The sequence below is a fragment of the Pelobates fuscus genome, chromosome 3 (genome assembly GCF_036172605.1).
Source record: "Pelobates fuscus isolate aPelFus1 chromosome 3, aPelFus1.pri, whole genome shotgun sequence".
Classification (NCBI taxonomy): Eukaryota; Metazoa; Chordata; class Amphibia; order Anura; family Pelobatidae; genus Pelobates; species Pelobates fuscus.
Genome location: NC_086319.1, coordinates 272625768 through 272644320, shown reverse-complemented (window position 1 = coordinate 272644320; position 18553 = coordinate 272625768). Strand labels below are relative to the sequence as shown.

The 18553-nt window shown below is 47.2% G+C and overlaps 1 protein-coding gene across 17 annotated transcripts in view; it reads right to left on the bottom strand.

The window, feature by feature from the left end:
- CAMK2B (calcium/calmodulin dependent protein kinase II beta) overlaps positions 1–18553 on the bottom strand; it is a 132011-nt gene that overhangs the window by 13186 nt on the left and 100272 nt on the right. For 7 of the 17 annotated variants that reach the window (XM_063448551.1, XM_063448558.1, XM_063448561.1 and 4 more), the window contains 3 exons: positions 9658–9698; positions 8336–8407; positions 7641–7685 (listed from right to left, as the gene is read on the bottom strand). In XM_063448551.1, the coding sequence (XP_063304621.1) occupies positions 7641–7685; positions 8336–8407; positions 9658–9698 (158 nt within the window). The remainder of the gene's footprint in view (positions 1–7640; positions 7686–8335; positions 8408–9657; positions 9699–18553) is intronic. The other 10 variants (XM_063448553.1, XM_063448559.1, XM_063448562.1 and 7 more) reach the window with 3 other exon arrangements.

The following is an 18553-nucleotide window of genomic DNA, read 5'->3' as shown; positions in this document are numbered from 1 at the left end:
GAGTTTTATGCCACTGTTCTGGTGACTACAGTGTCCCTTTAAGGTTACTGTTACATTATGCGTTATGGCTTTGGTCACATACTATTTTAAGTTAGCAGTTTCATTGTGTGACACCTCTTGCAAGCATTTTTTTTTTTGTCAATCAAATTTTTATTGAAAAGTAAAGACGTGTTACAGGCAGTTTGAATGATACATTGGACAGGAAGTGTCTTGACAATCGGACAAAGTATTGTTATCATATTACGTGTCAAAATTCCGCTTGTTTGTCCCTGTTCTAATGGTATTGCTGATGCTAGGTGTTATAGTCGTTAGTGCATGCTCCGCATCTCTGGAAGCATCGACTGGGTTAGACCTGACGTTGGTCATGTGTAACTGATCAGCGAGATGGCCTCCGGTGTTTTGAGGCTAGGCTTCTGGGATAATTGAGGTCTAAGTACCCCCATGTATTTGGGCGTCTGTGCCCCCAACCCAGATTAGGTGCGTGTGGTCATGTGGGTTTCATCCCTCCTCTCCCACTCACCCCCAGCATCCCCAATTTCTGTCGTTATTGTCCTGGTCATACAGATGAGGGCGTATGGGGAAGCCCCATTGAGTGTAGAACTGTGCGTCCTTATCTCGTGTTACCTGGTGGCTATTGTGTTGAGCTTGTGATTTGGTTTGTCTACCTCGTTCTTCTATCGTGTGTCGTGTGTGCGTGCAAATTCTCTGTTTCCCGTGCTGGGCCTCTATTGTGTCCCTGGATCCGTTGTGACCCTGGGTCCTTTGTCTGTCTGGTGCCCACCCACGTATCCTCACCGTCATGGGCTGTGTGTAGTCCTTTGTCGGTCCATGTGTCCCGGTCCCTGTCTCCTACCTCCCCCCACCCCAGGACCCCCTGTAGAGGTGTATCATGTTCGGTGAGTATCGGCTGCCGGTCGTTCACGGGTTTCCCTATGTGGGCGCTGGGTATAGGGTTCGGTTAGTCTGTTGAGTCAGTTGTCGTGTGTGGCTGGGATGCCCCCTCGGTTGCGTGCAGCGTTGTGTTGTGTTCCTTGTCAAGCGGGGCCTGCTCTTGCATGCATTTTGTGTAAGGGAGTCACCGAGGCGTACACCCCGATTGTACCTCGCGTGAACTAAGACCAGGTCTTCTCTTACTTCCTTCCTTAATTTTTTTCTTTCTCTCTCCTTCTCTCTTCATTCGGCCTTCTGCTGGTGGGGGTCTCGGGGGCTCGGTGCCCAGCTGGGGAGACACCTGGTAGTGAAACCCAAATACCCAAGCCTTAATGCATATCCCTTAATGCAAGGGGACTTAATGCCCACAAAAAACATAGGCTTATGTTCCGCGAACTTAAACGCTTGAATGCGGATGTTGCAGTCATACAAGAGACACACTTGTCCCACGGCTCCCAGGTGGCTCTGAGAGACCACATTTATTGCTCCGTTTTCGAGGCAAGAGCGTTCTGAACATGCAACGGGGTAGCCATAGCAATACACAATAGATGTCCACTTCAAGTCACGCGGGCTGTCTCAGATCCGGAGAGAAGGTTCCTCATACTCTCGGGCACCTTATATTCCCACGCTATACATCTTATAAACATATACGCCCATAACGACCCAGCGCCGGCCTTTTGGGACAATTTAGCGACCCAAATTGCAAACCTTCCTCGTAGGATCATAGTCGATGGAGGGCACTTTAATGCAGCTCCATATCCAGCGACAGATAGGAGCCCTGGAGACGGGCAGATGCGTTCTCAGGGAAGGGGGATGTATGACAGACTGCTTCACCGCTTCATACAACAAACGGGACTCATTGACATTTGGAGAGCACACCATCCAAGCTCGAAGGACTACACATTCCATTCTGCACCCCACAATACATATTCGCGTATTGATATGTTCCTAGTTAACGGGGTGACGGTGCCCCAGGGCGACCCGCTCACACATCGGCACTATAGCTTGGTCAGACCACGCCGACATAGCGCTAACACTGACAACCTTGTGCAGCCATCCCCTGGAACTGGAGGCTTAATGCAGCACTCCTTAGGGACCTGGCAATGGTTGAAACGGTACAGAATGAGCTGAAAGATTACTTTGCCCTGAATACCATAGATAACATTCCCCCGCTACCGTATGGGGAGCTCATAAGGCCGTAATTAGGGGGACCCTACGCTACACAGGGTAGAACAACAACACAAGCAAAACCCTACCCCAGCCAAACTGCAGGAATTGCGAGCAAGGTGCTTAGAGCACAGCTAGGTCACTTAACTGGACAAGGAGGACCTACTATGTCAGGGCAAACAAAATGTACTCCTGCTAGCCAGGACGCTGAGACCCAAACAGAGGCACGCGCACATAACTAGAATCATAGACAGGCTAGGGAACTTGCAGACCTCACCAACTGACGTAGCTCAGGTTTTCACTGACTATTTTCAGGCCCTATACAATCACTCACCTGCACAACAGGGCCGGGAACTAGAGGAGGAGGAGTAAAATCCGCACATACCTACACCAACTAGACCTACCAAAGTTGACAGGAGAGACCATCCAACTATTGGGAGGCCAAATCACAGTAGACAAAATAGACGCCGCAATATCGTCCTTAAAGGGCAACAAGGCCCCAGGGCCGGACGGCTTAGACGGTAACTACTTTAAACCATATAGGGAAGAACTGGTTCCACATTTGATGACATGGTTCAACGACCTCATGGACGGTGGCCCCATGGACAGAGACATGTCCCTAATGAACATAGTCTTGATCCCGAAACCGGGTAAAGTCAACACTAGTCCTGAAAATTATAGACCCATATCCCTGATCAATCACGCTCTTAGCGAAGATATTAGATACAAGACTGAACCCCCTATTACAACGACTGGTCCATGCGGACCAAGTGGGATTCGTCCCGGATAGACAACTATTCGAGAACACAAGACGCAATATTGACATTATCCCAGACCCGTATGTTAAAGCAATCAAAGCAATGTATACAGATATCAGGGCCCAGATTTGGATTACCAGAACTCCAAACAGACTCTTTGGTCTCGGAAATGGGACCAGACAGGGTTGCCCGCTCTCCCCGCTCTTGTTTGTCCTGGCCCTTGAACCTCTTTTATGTAAGATCAGGAACCATCCTAATATTCACGGGGTGACAGTGGGGGAGGAACAATTTAAAGTGGCAGGTTATGCAGACGACATCCTCCTCACACTGACTCGCCCAGAGGAATCAATGCAGGCCCTGGCACAAATGCTGGGAGAATATGACAGTTTATCGAGCTATAAAGTTAACCTGGGGAAGTCTAGTGCTCTACCTCTCAACATGACAGACTTAGAAGCTACCACAACGCACCATATGCAACTAAACCGCACAGCTATTAAATATTTAGGAGTCCGACTGACAGACTCCCCCGACCAATTATACACGCAGAACTATATCCCGCTTTTTAAAGACCTGATTAGTGATCTAACTAAATGGGTAGATACGCCTTTATCGTGGATTGGCAGAGTCAACATTCTCCTTAGAATCCTATTGATGTTCCAGGCCTTGCCTATCCCTATCACCAAAATTGATCTGGCACAGTTTCAACAGGCAATAGGAACCTTTATCTGGAAGAATAGACAACACAGGGTTTCCGAAATTTTCTGTATCGGTCAAAGGGTACGGGGGATTTGGGATTGCCCAACCTCTTTTATTATTATTTAGCGGTCCAGCTGACGCAGGTTGCACTATGGCACTCTCCCTCTGATAAGAGGAGGTGGGTGGATCTGGAATGTCTCACGACAGGCTCAGACCTCCCCAATACTACATCTGGTTACCCAAGGAACACAGGGCGTGTCTGAGGTTGGACTGCCCGTCAATACTTAACTCCATCTGGATCTGGGACAAATACGCAGTGAAGTATGGCCTAGCAAAACTCCCCTCCCTAATGACACCCCTGTTCAGGAACAGAGTATTCCCCCCGGGGATGAGATCCCGAGATTTTCAAAACTTGGAATATGCAGGACTCCAAAGGCTATGTCATATGACTAATGGGGCCCGAAAACTCCCTTTTGACAAAATTAAAGATAGGGCGACTTTTTTAGGTACCTGCAACTTAAAGATGTTATCAGCCAACTCCACATAAAAGTATTTGCTAGCAAAAATGTTACTTTACAAGAAAACATATGCCTGAAGGAATCAGTACACAGGGGCATGATCTCATCCATATACACTCACATAGCCTCCAAAATGACAGAATGGGGCAAACTTACATATATCGACCAATGGGAGTCAGACTTAAGAGAAAAACTAGAAGGGGTGGAATGGCAGGAAGGGGTGGAATCTGGAAAGCTAATAACCCCCGCCTCGATTTGTACAATGGTCCAAGAGCAGGCATACAAAACCATGTTCCGGTGGTACACAACACTGGTACAGCTCTACCGCATGCAACAAACCCCCAACAACCTCTGTTGGATGAACTGTGGGGCCAAGGGAACATATCTCCACATGTGGTGGGACTGCCCAATAGTGAAGACTTTTTGGCAAGAGGTGGGCAACCTCTTGACGCAGATTTTTCAGCGCAGCATCGAGATAAACCCCTGGGTCTTTTTGCTCTCTAGATCACAAGACGAATGGGTGAGGTCAGAGCAAACACGCTTACATAAATTAAACCCAGTGGTGCGTAAAGCCCTAGCACAAACCCGACTTCAAGCAGACTCCCCACCTATCTCCATAATAATACATAAAATAAAAGACACCTGCCTCATGGGCAGACTGACTGCAATTACTCGGGGATCCCTACAGAAACACGAAAAGATGTGGGAACCATGGCTGAATACTGACATAGGCGGTTAAGCGGGGTGGGGGTGTGGGCATCGCGGACTTCAAAACCGCCACCTTGCCGCCACAAACGATACAAACTATAAGGCTTACCCACCTCCAGACTGCCTACCTTTTCCCTCTCTTTCTTTTCTCCCTGGCCCTTCTACTTGGGATGTCTATTGGAGACACAGATGCCGTATTGGAAGTGAAGGGGTCCGCACACGCCCACCACCAGGAAACTGCCTTTCGAAGGCATGGATATCACTCGAAACCATGTCTGCTCAAACAAATGACTACCGGCATCGGTGTCTCCTACGACTGCTAAACTTCCCTACTTATATTCGAATGCAAAAATTTGTGGCAGACAAAAGATCTCATAAACGAGTTGTCCAATAGAGATAAAACCTAGGTATACAACATATGTACAGAGTGGGAGAAATCGTATACGGAAGTTCACTAGCTGTTCATTACCTGAATATATATTTTTTTCTCTCAACCTAGTGTCGATGCAAATGTTTCCCTTTATGCCTGTCTGATATTGCATTGTTATAAATGTCGAAAATAAAGAATATATATATATATATATAAAAAAGAAAAGCGCAAGCCATAATGGGGGCATTTGCAGTTTGGGACTATTATTCTTCCACAGAAAAAGTACAAGCAAAGTAATCTACCAAAATGCTGGTAAGACTATATAGGGAATAGGCAGGTTTGTAATATGAACCTTTAAATGGTTACTCTAAACACCATGACCAGTTCTGCATTTAGTGGAAATGGAAATGGAAATGGTAGTAGAAAATCTGTATGTGTTTCAGCTTTAAACGCTGCCAAGTTGCACCCCAGGCACACATGGCAGTCCTGTTCTCAACTGCCTAATGTTAATTCTGTGCAAAAATTACATCAGTTTTCAGCAAGCTGCACGCTGGTGACAGACATAATCAAGTTCTTCAGTTGCAGACATTGCTGTGATGTTCTTCAAAGTAAATATCCTCCCTCCCTCTTGCTTTTCCTTGTGAGGATTGGTTGGCGCATTTGTAGAGAATGTCGTGCATGTGCCGAAGGTCCATCAATGCTTCTGTATGAGATGCATGTGATTTGACCAAGACCTGGAAGATCACAATGCAGTATTATGACAAAGAGGCATGAAAACTATCAAACAGAAGTTGGCCGACTGCTGGATTCCAATTAAGTTTTAAGGTAGATTAAGGAGATTAATATAGATTTTTCTTAACACAATTGCTATCGAAATAAATAGACTAAAGTTGATAGAGTAATCCTTAAGCTTCTCTAAAATTGGAAAATAAAGACATATTGCTGTACCAAGCATTTAGCTGAACACGTACTGATTTATTTTTTTCATTAGCCCATGATAGGAACACAATATCCACAAACGTAAAATATTGTACATGCTCAAAAGAAAAAGAAAAAAAACCTAAAAAAAAAAATCATAAATTAAATATGACAAGACTTAGACTTTTTGGCAGAGATTAGTTACATGAAAAATTTCAAAATGTCTCTAGGTACCTGAGAACATTAAATGCTAATGTTATAGCGATGAGCTTACTATTTAGGTTACCAAGCCCTATGTGAAATGAAAAGGTACTTTACTTACCTTTTCTCCCTCACCCAGTGCTCTCTCTATGATCGGCCATGCCTGAAGATTGATGATCTCAGCCAACTTAATGGTTTCCCATATTGTGTTGCACCAATCAAATGGTCTCTATGAGTGTTTTGAGTTTACCTTGGCTATTCGGCGGAAGAGCCACTAGAAGCATGTTAACCCTGCACAGTTAATATTGCCGTTGCTGCACAACTACATAACTTCCTAACAGGGCTTAGCATATCTCTGAGGTTACATCTAGTTGGCTTTAATTTAAAAACAAAAATAATTCATGTACTGTATCCTTCCATTCATCAACATGACCTATTGCAATTACCAATATAAAGAACACACTGTAATTATTATTTTATTATTTATATAGCGCCAGCAAATTCCGTAGTGCTGTACAATGGGGCTGTTAAATCAATATTAATCTAATTCATTGCATTTGATGTCAGGTAGCAGGTAGGGTGGTGAACAATAAATAATGGGACAGAAAGGGCCACTGTGCGCATGCATTATTCCAGCTTCAACAAATATTCTTCACCCAGCACTTATTGCAAGTTGCAGACACAGAACAATACAAATTAAATCTATGTATTCATAGGCTTAAAACAATTAGTACCAAGGGAACAATCTGTCAGAATCCCCCCCCCCCCCCCCCCAAGAATAAAACTAGGGCAGATTTTTCTTCATCACTTAGAAGAATCATCTGCAAAGCACAAATCTCCAGCCATCCCTGCAGTATGACTAAGAACACATCTGCAGATTTATTTTGGGACAAGACACATAACGAAAAGATGCTATGTGTAAAAGACCTAGAGTATTTGTGTTTGCCTTCATCAAATACTAAACCATGTATACTTATTTGTATACTGCTCTTCTAGCCATTGGGCATATTTTAGAAGCAGCATAAAAATTCCCATTGGTCCATGGCACTGAGTGTTTATAAAAGTGGTAGGTGGCCTTAGAGGTCCCACTGGTCGTCCATATGATACCTTCTCGGAAAGCAGGGACCATCTTCTTGGCATATTAGCAAAGGAAAGATTAGATATATGTAGTTCTATGTTATCTAGTAATCATTATTTACACTTCACATAGAGATGTAGGGTTTCATCTAACTCCACCAATACATCGTAAAGTAACCTAGAAGCAAAATGGTTAATAATCCTATGTACACTATAATAAAGGTTGCACAACCCCCCAGAGGAAAGAAGGTTGTGAAACATGACAAATGAAGAGAGAGGTAAAGATATGGCAAATACCTTTATCCCGTCCACCAGGTTATGAATTACTGTGGTTTGAGGTTCCTACAGAGGAAGAAAGAATGAGAAATGGGAAGAAAGAGAGAACAAGAAAAGGGAAAAGGGATAGATAAGGCAGGAAAAGGAAAGGCTCATATAAAGTTGGGAGGAAATTAAAAAACAAAGTGTTCAAAAAGAACAAAGGAATGACAGAGGGATTAAAAAAAATATAAGTAGAAAAGAACGTAAGCAGGATTTGAAGGATAACAGGGGATTCAAGAATGGAGGAAAGGCAAAGGAAGAGAGAGAGAGAGAAATGCTTTGCAAATCCCTAACTGCCCACAGAGATATCACAAACTGCTGCTCTTAACCACAGACAGACAAGATTTTCTTTTCCAGAGACAGACCAGACTCATCTAGGCCACAGACACATTATAACAAAGTTTCGTGACCCCACAGACCACAGATCTACCTATGACAGACCACAGACGCCTCTAATCCACTAACACAGAACAGACTATATCGAGTCACAGACAAGAAAAAGGATTCTTCCATTCACACCACAGGGTGGTAGGTTCACAGAATGATGAGATGACAGAGTTTACTATAGGACCGGCTGGGCAACCTAACATTAGATTGTCCAATCCCTCCTCCCTCACAACGTCATAAACAAAATGTTCTCTCTCAGTCCCTCTTAACACGATACATTTTCATACCAGTGCTGCTGGAGGAATGGGTCCCTTCGGACTGGTGACTCCAGCGCTGTTCTTGGTACTGTTTGTTTGAGGCTAGGAGGCGACAGAGAAAAAAGGCATAAAAGAAACCAGGTAGTGCCAGGCAGTCTGTATGCAGAGGGCATTTTAAAGAGACTCTGTAGGCACCTTCAACAACTTCAACAGATTAAAGACAATAACTAACTGCTACCCTAGTATGGCATATGGCCATTGGAGTCTCAGTCTTCCAGGTACTGTGTCCGTGACAGTGGTTCTTAAAGGACCACTATAGGCACCCAGACCACTGCAGCTCAATGAAGTGGTCTGGGTGCCAGGTCCATCTAGGGTTAACCCTGCAGCTGTAAACATAGCAGTTTCAGAGAAACTCCTATATTTACTTTAGGGTTAATCCAGCCTCTAGTGGCTATCTCATTGACAGCGGCTAGAGGCGCTTCCGCTGACGTCCATAGGAAAGCATTGAGAAATTTCCTATGGACTGTTTGAATGCGCGTGCGGCTCTTGCCACGCATGCGCATTCAGCGCTGACGTCTAAAGAGGGAGGAGAGTTCCCCAGCGCCGAGGGAGCCCGGCACTGGAGAAAGGTGAGAGTTTAACCCCTTCCTCCCCCTTCAGCCCAGTGAGAGTGGGACCCTGAGGGTGGGGGGAACCTCAAGACCCTATAGTGCCAGGAAAACAAGTTTGTTTTCCTGGCCCTATAGTGGTCCTTCAACCCTTGAGTTATGTTTATGGTCACTGAATCCCCACTGATGAAAAACAACATCATATTTACTCCTCCTAAGAATGTTATATAATAAATGTTAACAGGGTTCTGTACAGCTCATGTAGTGGTGGGTTTGCCAGTTGTCTGCTACTCAGCTCTTTGTCAAAACATCTGGATTTGATTGACAAAACGGGGGATGTCCCTAGCACAGACTGCCCTCTACCTGGCTGCATTGGTAATATAGACTTGACTTTGTTACTTTCTTACAACTTGGACAGCAGTGATAGCTGATGCATTAGAGGCATGTTATCCCAACACTGTCAGCCAGGATCTGTAACGTAATGCAATGTACTGAGTACTGGGATGGTTCATATGACAATGTTATATAAATAAGCAATAGATAAATCCACACTGTGAATTGACGCAAGATAATATTCTGAATTATAATGAGAAGTAATATACAATAACACAAGACATAGGGAGGAACGGTCATAATATTTTTAGCAAAGGATTTAGAAATTAGTCATATGTAACAACAATGATAATTTTCATATGAATACCTATTTAATAATATTTAGTATTTATTTACAGGTAACAAACTTACCTTTCCAACATCTGTTTTCTTGTTCAACAAACTCTTGGCTGCTGTAAAAGGTCAAAGAAATAGACAGAGAAACCGGTCATTCCGTGTCAATGTCATTCCAGCAGGACATGCATGTACAATGTGTATGTACATAGAAATATTCTTGCATCATGATTTAGGCGCTATATGTATATGTATTGATCCCTGTGTGACTACCCAAGTGCATTCTAGCAGTGTGTGTATTTGTCTAAACATTGAAGTTGTAGTTTGTCTTTCTAGTTACCAAGTGTTGGCAGAATTTGTAAAATTAAAAAACTACAGTAAATTATTCTCCCTCCATATACCTTTGTCTCAATACTATGTAATAGTACTAACAGGGCAGTGTCAGAAATCAAAGTGTAAAAGAAAATTAAAGAAATAGAACTTACCTCTCAAGAAAGAAGAAAGGAGCGGAAGGAAAGAAGGAACAAGAGAAAGATTGATACAGAGGAGAAAGAGGGAGGTGTGGACGGAGGGAGAGAGAACCAGTGAGTAAGAGAAGAGGGTAGAAGGTGAGAGAGAAGGCACAGATAGGAAGAGATACATAGTGGTAAGATACACATGGTGGGCACTGTTAGATTGCAGATTTGTGCATATATTTTGGGCATCAGCAGGCTGGCAAGACAAGATGCTCATTTCATGCCTAACCAAGTTGTTCTCTACCTGTTGTACTGTCAGACCCCACTAACTATAACCTGTACTATCTGCCTCATCCTGTATACCCCTGACAGTGTATACAGCACTGCACTTGTGACTTACTAAGCTTCAGGCACTGATACAGTCTATGTACTCAATCTTAGGGTGTGCTCACAGGAAAATACTATAACGGATACAGAGACATTGATGTGAACACGTACACTGCTCTGCAGGATTCCTGTATATGCTTTGTTGTGCAGACAAACAGTGCAAAGCTTTACACATATGCATTGCCATAAATATAAACATATATGTGCAGATAGAAAAACTACACTTTCCGATACATAACTATAAACAGACATAGATGGAGAGTAAGCATTTAACACGAAACTCACCTAATTCAATAAACAATTTGTCAATGTTAATGTATGGTTCTATACGGGAGACCATATAGATGAAATAATTATGTGAAAGACAGAAATACATAATGACATGCTATATCTATATATTTTCTGTAATATCTTTTATAAATTGGAAATGTAATACTGTGTGTTAATGCACCATGCCGCAATCCCCTTTCTTTTTTAAATGTATGTAATATAAATATTTCAATCAAACGTATATACACACACACTCATCCCCAAATATCAGTTTGTTAACGACCATTCGTGCACAGAGAAACAAATAAGCATACTCCAGATTTTTTCACTATTTTCATGTTCCTTACTTTTTAATTGCTGCATTTATATAAAGCTTTTTAAAAAAAAAACAAAAAAAAAAACTACAGATCATACAAAACCATTGAAAAAATAACATTAAAAAACAAAACACCAAAAAAAAAAACTAGTTCTTTTAGCATGTTGTAATACTGTAGCCCATGGAACAGCGCAGTCAGGGGAGTGGGCCTTGACAGAGCCAGGAGTAGGCAGGGGAGTAACCAGTTAAAGGGGTGTGGTTATTGGTAAATGGGGGTTGGACTATAGGAGTATATTAAGCGGCCATTTTATGTCCAAGGGACATTTTAACTAAACTGACACTTACCTGGTAATTGTTTTTGGCAGGTCTGTGTTGGTTTTTTCTTTTGTCTTGCAGATCATGGCATCAATGGAAGAAATCCTGGAGGGAGTGAGAGCTGCTGTGCGGGATAGAGGATTGGCCTGGCTTCACGAGCAACTGGGGGCTCAGGGTCCCCCCCCTACAACCCCTGCGGCGGCTGCACGGCGTTCCATGAGGAGGGCGAGACCGCCCCAGCGGCTGAGCCCGGGCATGGAGCCTGAAGTCGGCAGACGGAGGAGCCCGTCAGCGGAGTCTGTTGGGGCCCTGGATGAGGTAGCGGGCCCCAGCGGAGTGGATGTACCGCGGCCGGCATCGTCGGTCCGACGCGGTGCTGGCCGGGCGCGGGCAGCAGCTAGGCCGAGGCCTACCACGCGGTGTGCGCCCCGCCGGGAGGCGGCAGGCGGGACGGTTGCGGCTGGAGCCAGGACCCAGAGCAGATCGGATGGTGGAAGCAGTGAGCGGTTGCGGCCCGGTGAGTCAGGGAATGGCGCTGGGGCTGGGCAGCGGGCGGGGGGCAGAGCGGAGGCCTCTAGTGATCAGGCGGTCCCCCTGATGGCAGGGGGAGCCCCTGGGCAACGGGACACATTGGGGGCGGCCTCTAGTGGGGCCAGGTTCAGCACAAGGGACGCAGACGGCGGGTCCGCTCAGCCAGGTACATTGGGGCCAGCAGGGCCCGCGGCTTTAGCAGACAGAAAACGCCAGGATAGACAGGCGGAATCCCCAGTTCGCAAGGCGGCCCAAAAGGGGCCAGGTTCAGCAGGTCGGGATAGCTCCCAGGACTCAGCTCAGGGCATGGAGACAGGACGGGCTGGGAGAGAGCGGGAGGGCCGCAGGGGCGGCTCCCGGGGACCGAGGGGTCTCTCGCGGAGCCCTTGGCCGCATCGCAGCAGGGAGCAGCACGGCGTCAGTGCCAGGCATGACAGGAGGCAGGCTGACGGGTGGAGGGGTAGAGAGAGGAGCAGGTCTGCAAGCAGGTTAAGCAGAAGGAGATCGGCCTCAAGGGACCGGAGGTGGAGGCAGCGGCGCAGTGCGTCTGGGTCCTCAGGCAGGAGCTCGCCAGGTCAGCGGCGCAGTGCTTACGGCCGGGAGGGCCAGGCAGGGAGTCGGGAGATAGGGCGGAACTACAGGCATGAACATAAGGATGTTGGGCGGGTATGTGATCATGTGGACACACTACCCAGGTGTCGTTCTCCTTGCAGGTCTCGCAGCACTACACCCGCGGTCCTGAGGCAGGGCCAGGCGGACAGGAGTCGGCGCCAATTGGATGCTCCGGAGCCAAGCATGGCGGACGGAAGGGAAACGAACCCACAGCCTTCTGCGGCTTCGGGCTCAGGCGGTGAGTCAACTGTTACACCACACGCAGGAACACTATTGAATTGCTTAAAATCTTTCTTAGATTCATGGGCGGGTGGGGAAATGGCTTCACCTCAGTTTGGGAGAGTGTGGACGTGTGAGAAAGGCCAGGGGTTACAAGGTAGGGCCGTGGGCCCAACGCTGGATAGCGAAGTGGGGTTATCGGGGTCTGAAACTAGTAAGGAGTCGGGGGACAAGGTAGGTATTGGGGGCGAAATTACCGACGCTGCGCGGCAAAACGTGCACGTGTCTTTTTCGGGCCCATTAGGTTGTCATCTGAAAATGGACATCAAGGAAAAAATTTGGAAGGGTGAGTTTGTGGAGGTTTTTTCCTTGCTCCCGCTGGAGGAGTTCTTAGACATGAAGGAGGAGGACAAGAAGGACGCAAAGAAAGAGGAGGAGGAGAAAAAGCGTAGGTATCGGAAGATTCCTAAAACGTTTGGGAACTGGCTGCGGGCCTTCTGTATCCTGGCCAGCGTGATAGGGGAAAAGTCGCCGGATAAATGCTCCCAATTGTTTTGCTACCTAGATGGGATTGGGGAAGCGTACCGGACCTATGGCGGGGTCGCCTGGTGGCGGTACGACGAGCAGTTTCGCCAGAGGTTAGCGGCGAATCCCAGCATGCGGTGGGATCAAATGGACCTTCCCCTCTGGATGCGGCTCATGATGGCGCAAAAGGCTGCGCCCTTTCAAGGGACGGCCGGTGCGGCCCCTGGGGGACCTGCATCGGCCGGGCAAAAGAAAGGCTTCTGTTGGCTCTTTAACGAGGGCCAATGTAAGTGGGGTGCGTCGTGCCGGTTTAAGCACGAGTGCTCAGGTTGTGGGGGTGCACACGGAGCCAGCCGGTGTTTTAAGCGAGGTAAGTCTGCACCAGGAGCGGGAGCCGTTGGAGCGTCGGCCCCCTCCGCTGCCGCGGGGGGCAACCCCGGTGAAAGTAGGCGAGATGCTGCCGTGGCTAAAACAGTACGGTAACCGTCAGGACGCTGAATTCTTATGGCACGGCTTTACGGAGGGTTTTTCAATACCGTTTCAGAGTAGGGATGTGGGGAGGTTATGCAGTAATCTCAAGTCGGTGGGTGAACACCCGGGAGTTGTGAGGGACAAGTTGCTGAAGGAGGTGCAACTGGGTAGGATGGCTGGGCCGTTCGAGGCTCCGCCGCTGCCTGACTTGAGGGTATCCCCGCTGGGGGTAGTCCCCAAGAAGGAGGCGGGTAAGTTTAGGTTGATTCATCATTTATCATTCCCGAAAGGGGCGTCGGTAAATGATGATATCGATGAGGCCCTGTGCTCCGTATCGTATGCATCATTCGACCATGCTGTCGAGTTGGTTCGGAGAGCAGGGCGAGGGGCTTTGATGGCGAAGGTGGATGTGGAGGCAGCATTCCGGCTCCTTCCTATCCACCCAGACTGTCACCATTTGTTAGGGTGCCTTTTTGAGGGTAAGTTTTTCGTGGACCTGTGCCTACCCATGGGTTGCTCCATCTCGTGTGCGTATTTTGAAAAGTTTAGCACGTTCCTGGAGTGGGTAGTGCGCAGGGAATCGGGCGGGGGTACGGTGGTCCATTACTTGGACGACTTTCTGTGTGTGGGCCCGGCTGGGTCCGACAGATGTGCCCAAATACTGCGGGTGTTCCAGAGGTTAGCCCAACAGTTTGGGATTCCTCTGGCCGAGGACAAGACAGTGGGCCCGACCGAGTGTCTGAGTTTTTTAGGGCTGGAAATCGACTCGGTCGTGGGGGAATGTAGGCTGCCGGAAGAGAAGTTGAGGGCGCTCCGCCAGCAGGTGCACGCGATAAAGGGCGCTAGGAAAGTTACGCTGCGGGGACTGCAGTCCTTGCTCGGCAGCCTTAATTTCGCTTGTAAGGTGATCCCTATGGGAAGAGTTTTTTGTAGATTGCTGGCTAGGGCCACCTGTGGGGTCCGTCTGCCGGGTCATTACATCAGGGTGTCGGTAGGTATGAGAGAGGACTTGGACATATGGGACCGCTTCCTCACTGAGTTTAACGGACGGGTGTTTTTCAGGGATGTGATGAAGGCATCTGGCGAAGCCGGGCTGTTTACGGACGCCTCGGGGAGCATTGGCTTTGGGGCTTACCTTGGGGGCAAGTGGTGCGCCGAGGTTTGGCCTGAGGCTTGGTCCGAGAGCCCCTTGATTCGGAACCTCGCCTTTTTGGAGCTTTTTCCAGTTGTAGTAGCGGTGTCACTATGGGGCGAGGAGCTCAGGGACAAGAAGGTTATCTTTCACTCTGATAATATGGCAGTGGTACAGGTAATTAACAGTCTATCGGCCTCGTCCCTGCCAGTGGTTAGGTTGTTACGGCAGCTAGTGCTATTGTGTATGTCTTGGAACATTGTCTTCCGGGCGCGGCACGTGCCGGGCCTGCTGAATGTGGTCGCTGACGCGCTGTCTCGTTCACAGTGGGTGCGGTTCCGGGAAGCAGCGCCGGACGCACAAGCAACGGGGCAAGCATGCCCGGAGGAGATGTGGCGGCTCGGGACGTTGTGCTTGGGCGATACATAAGGAGCTCACTGGCGCCGGGGACTTGGACCGCTTATACTAAGGTTTGGTGTGAATGGGAGGAAATGTTGTCCCAGGCGGGAGCAGGCGATTCTGCAGCGGGTAGGTTGGACACACTGTTGTGGCTTCTTTGCAGGTTGGTGGCAGGTGGGTCATCCCCTTCTAGGGTGGAACGCTACATGTCTGCGTTAGCCTTCCTGTTCAAGTTTAACGGGTGGGAAGACCTGACCAAACATTTCTTGGTAAAGCAAACTTTGAAGGGTTTCAAGAAGGGCAGGAGGTCTGTGGATACGAGGAGGCCTGTGTCCTTTGCCACCCTTCAAGGGTTGGTGGGGTTGTTGAACGAATTGTGTAGTTCGGCATTTGAAGTAACTTTGTTCTCTGTGGCTTTCGTGTGGGCTTTCTTTGGGGCTTTTCGTATTGGCGAATTGGTGAGCGCCAATAGGTCGGGGGCATCGGGCCTCCAGTATGAGGATGTGGCTATAGAACAGGACAAGGTTGTGATTTGGCTCCGGCGCTCGAAGACGGACGTCTTCGGAAAAGGTAAGAATGTTGTCCTGTCCTCACTTCCAGGGTCCCCGGTGTGCCCGGTTACGTGTGGGGACGTGTTTTTACGGGTTCGCCCGCAGGTTGGTGGTTGCTTCCTGATTCATGAGGATGGGAAGGCGCTGTCGCGCTTTCAGTTCTTGCGAGTCTTCCGCATGGGGTTGACGAGTTTGGGCTTGCAGCCCGGACAATTTGGTACGCACTCCTTCCGTATCGGGGCTGCGACTGAGGCGGCGCGGCTTGGGCTGGGGGAGGAGCGGATAAAGCAGATTGGGAGATGGGAATCCATCAGGTTCCGTGCATATGTAAGGCCGGAAAGGTTGGTGTGAATGGAATGTTGTGGATGTGGGAAAAGGGTGCTCTGCCGGTTAACTGAATTTGTTTCCTTTCAGGCTTGGTCGCTTGGCTGGTGGGTCACTCGTTTGTCTACTGGGCGGAGAAGAGGGCCGCAGTTCGGAGACAAGGCACACAACTGGGTTTTCTTCTGGACACAGTGGACATGCGGTGGTTTGGTTTTAGGGGTTTCAGCTGGCAGAGTATTAGTGGTGAAATTTTTGGGATGTTGTCCAAGGGGTTTGCCCCGGATATATTGTTGATTCACGGTGGGGGCAATGACTTAGGTTTGGTCCCCCAGAAGGTGTTGGTCAGGAGAATGAAGAGGGACCTGGACAGGGTGAGGGCTATGGTCCCTGGAGTTACAATAGTTTGGTCTGAAATGGTGCCGCGGTTGAACTGGAGGCATGCCAGGGACCCGGCGGCTGTGGCACGTTGCCGTGGTAAAGTAAATAAGGCCATGTCTGTCTATATTAGGAGACTAGGGGGGGTCCCAGTGAGGCACTTGGAATTGGAGGGCGGGTTGCCCGGTTATTTTAGGAGGGATGGTGTGCACCTGTCTGATGTGGGGTGTGATCTACTAAACTTAGGATTCCAGGAGGGTATTTCCAAAGCCCTATTTATGTGTGGTGGGGGTCGCTCGAGACATTAAGGGGTCAAGTCTCTTGCTATGGCGGGATAGGGCTTGGGTAATTGGAAGGTAGGAGGAGTATAAATTGGTTAGGCTGGATTAAACTGGAGTGTGAAATGGTTTGTGGGTTCGAGCTCATCGGTGGCTCCGAACCAGGTGGTGTAGGGGGGTCTCGGTACACCCCTACAGTTTAAAAAGTTATGGATATGGGGCCTCTTTGGTAGGCCATATGTTATGTGTTAATTGGTTATTTATAATGTTATTTATTGTTATTGGCGGGGTCATTGCCGGGGGTAATTTATGTACGGTGGGGGGTGGAGGTATATTTACTTTTGTGGCAATGACCCCAATTTGTTATCTTGTTTATAATAATAAATAAAGCTGTGGACTTTTTTATTCCAACAGAAATACGGTGTCTGTAAGTTATTGGGGGGTTTGGGGTAAACAGCGCACCTGCCGAATAATCGACTGTGCGCATGTCATGTAGCCCATGGAACAGCGCAGTCAGGGGAGTGGGCCTTGACAGAGCCAGGAGTAGGCAGGGGAGTAACCAGTTAAAGGGGTGTGGTTATTGGTAAATGGGGGTTGGACTATAGGAGTATATTAAGCGGCCATTTTATGTCCAAGGGACATTTTAACTAAACTGACACTTACCTGGTAATTGTCCCTCCCACCCTCCCTATTTATTTGGAGTTCCCGTTTGGTCACAGCGGCGGGATAGGGCTTGGGTAATTGGAAGGTAGGAGGAGTATAAATTGGTTAGGCTGGATTAAACTGGAGTGTGAAATGGTTTGTGGGTTCGAGCTCATCGGTGGCTCCGAACCAGGTGGTGTAGGGGGGTCTCGGTACACCCCTACAGTTTAAAAAGTTATGGATATGGGGCCTCTTTGGTAGGCCATATGTTATGTGTTAATTGGTTATTTATAATGTTATTTATTGTTATTGGCGGGGTCATTGCCGGGGGTAATTTATGTACGGTGGGGGGTGGAGGTATATTTACTTTTGTGGCAATGACCCCAATTTGTTATCTTGTTTATAATAATAAATAAAGCTGTGGACTTTTTTATTCCAACAGAAATACGGTGTCTGTAAGTTATTGGGGGGTTTGGGGTAAACAGCGCACCTGCCGAATAATCGACTGTGCGCATGTCATGAATATCACAATCAAGGGGTAAAAGTATTTTATGGGCTACAGGTGATTATAATAATAGGCAACCTAAAAAACTGCTTAATGTATGTGTGCTTTTTTTGGGGCACCTAGACAGGGTGACCGGATCCACCATGTTTTCTAGGACACATCATATATACATATTGATGGGCAGCACATGAAAAGAGTGGCCCTGTAGTATGCATAATTCAGAAGAAGGTGTATAACATTAAGCAATTAGGCAATGAAGAATCCTGAAGAATATTCTTTATACATACTGCAGAACAACCCTTTTTATGTGTTTTCATAAATATGACAAAATTATATGTGTCCCGGAAACATGGTGGATCTGATCACCCTGCATCTAGAGCCATATTAGACATGTGTACACTGTATTTAAAAACTCTATTTTCAGAAAGCTCCCAGTTAGTTAATCTAAGTTAACTCCACTCATTATTATTTTTTTTTTACTTTTTTTTTTTAATTCTTTTTCTCTATGTATCTCTCAATATTTATTATTTTCTGTAAAATGCAAGTGCATCAAAATATATAACATGCAAGTCTAAAAGCTTTTACATATGAATGTGATTTCATTTCTATATTAAAGCTATATTTGTACATTACTGATGCTTTAAGTTGTTGTTTATTTTATTGCACT